Source organism: Stylophora pistillata, chromosome 1, assembly GCF_964205215.1.
Source record: "Stylophora pistillata chromosome 1, jaStyPist1.2, whole genome shotgun sequence".
NCBI classification, from domain to species: Eukaryota; Metazoa; Cnidaria; class Anthozoa; order Scleractinia; family Pocilloporidae; genus Stylophora; species Stylophora pistillata.
This window is the reverse complement of record NC_142519.1, coordinates 22821091-22822887: the sequence shown is the minus strand read 5'-3', so window position 1 is coordinate 22822887 and position 1797 is coordinate 22821091. Positions and strand designations below refer to the sequence as shown.

Sequence of the window (1797 nt, the reverse complement as noted above, 5' to 3'; positions counted from 1 at the left end):
ATGTTTTAATCTCTCACGTTAACTTTGCATGTTCTCCACTCCTGTCACTCTATTTAAGGTGTGTAATTCTAGCACGGTAGCGCACGCGGTTTTTTTTTCTGCCTTTATTTTCCCAGATCGAAAGTTGTGATAATCCAATTAATTGTTTGTCAAAACAAACGCTGCATCTGATTGGCTGGCTCAGCAGGTGGAGTCTTATTAAACTGCGCTCAAAACCTCATTTTAGTTTAACTTTTGCTCTCGAGAATACAACATTGATACATTTCGTTAACAAGAAGGATTTTACCTCCGGTCTGTGTTCCGCGGATCGTTCTTCAACACAGAGTTTTCTATCCGCCCTCTTCGATAGCAATCCTTCGTGTTTAATTCAAAAAGAGATTTGCGATTTCCTCAATCCAGTCAGGATGGAGTATCCAGATTTTGCCTTTTCAATGCCAACCTGCTATCAGCTGGGAATTCCGAGTGAAAATGCACCACTCGGTCAACTGCCACCATATTACGGTCCACCAATGACAATGCCGATACCTCACCCGTTATACGACTACAACCTCGAGCCCGCCTTCATTCGCAAGAGGAACGAAAGAGAACGCATTCGCGTACGACACGTCAACGAGGGGTACGCGCGTCTTCGTGAGCATCTTCCCGACGAACCCACAGATAAACGGATGTCAAAAGTAGAGACGCTACGGGCTGCTATTAGGTACATTAAACACTTGGAAAGCTTACTGGATGTCGGCAAAGATGAGAAACAGGATAAGAATGCTGCAGATACAGAGGAGAAAAGACAGAAATCTATAGATGAAGAGAGGTAAAAAGAACACTTAATCAGTGTCTTTTCGTGCGATGTCGTGTTCCGTTGTGAATCTTTACACAAGGCAATTTCGATGTACGATCGTGTCTCTCTGAATTCTGTGTGTGTCACAGAAATTGAAATTAGCGCATATGATTTTAAATTAAACAGAAGAATTACTCCATTAACTCAGGCAAGAGAGAGATGGTTTTTCTCGCTTGTGATTTTGCTTCCATTTTGTTAATCCAGCAGAGTTAGAGTACATTTTTACTTTTAAGTGTCTGCTTTGAGAAAACGAGGAAAACATAGAAACACAGAGTTAATACATGAACAGGAAAATTTTAAATGACTGTAAATAACCCTGTATAGCATTGCGAATTTGCATAATTTAGTGGAAAAGTGTATTTAGCGGACAAAAGTTTCTCCGAAATGCATTCTTCAGTTCATTTTAATATGCTTCGAGACGTTGTGTATGAAGGTTATCTTCACAACAGCGCCATTAAAATACACTTTTCGCCTTGACGCCTTGTTCAGATTTATTGGCTTTAATCTATTCGCGATCAGCAGCTTTTAATGGTTTATTATTCAAATAATAAACTTTTATAACATTCGAAAGCTTGCGCGCAAGAAAGAGTAACAACAATTGTATGAAGAGATGTTGATGAAAAAAAAAATCCGACCTTTTTGCGTATTTTACAGCTGATGCCGTCAAGCAATTACGCACCATGACAAAAACGAATAAATGTCCTACGATACACAAAACGTCTCGGAGTTTTATTAATAAAAAGCTTAACGAGTTGTCGCCTTTCTACTGGTTTACGGGTCGCGCGCCAAGATGAAAGAAAACGTTTTTCGATACAAACGTTTCTCTTTGTTTAAAAAAAAGACTAGTACAATTCTGTAACTTACCGAAATGGTTAAATCGACTTTACTGCGCATGACAAGAAGCTCTCTTTGTGGCAAGGTACAGCTGTTCTAACAAATCGAACTTAAGTTTTTCAACTTTG

General features: G+C 39.3%; 1 protein-coding gene across 1 annotated transcript; it reads left to right on the top strand.

Annotated features, from left to right (window-relative positions):
* Window positions 1-215: 215 nt before the first annotated feature.
* LOC111326438 (achaete-scute homolog 5) lies at window positions 216-1312 on the top strand. Its single transcript, XM_022930438.2, has one exon. It carries the CDS (start codon window positions 405-407, stop codon window positions 810-812), a length of 408 nt encoding a protein of 135 aa, XP_022786173.1. The 5' UTR covers window positions 216-404; the 3' UTR covers window positions 813-1312.
* Window positions 1313-1797: the final 485 nt, after the last annotated feature.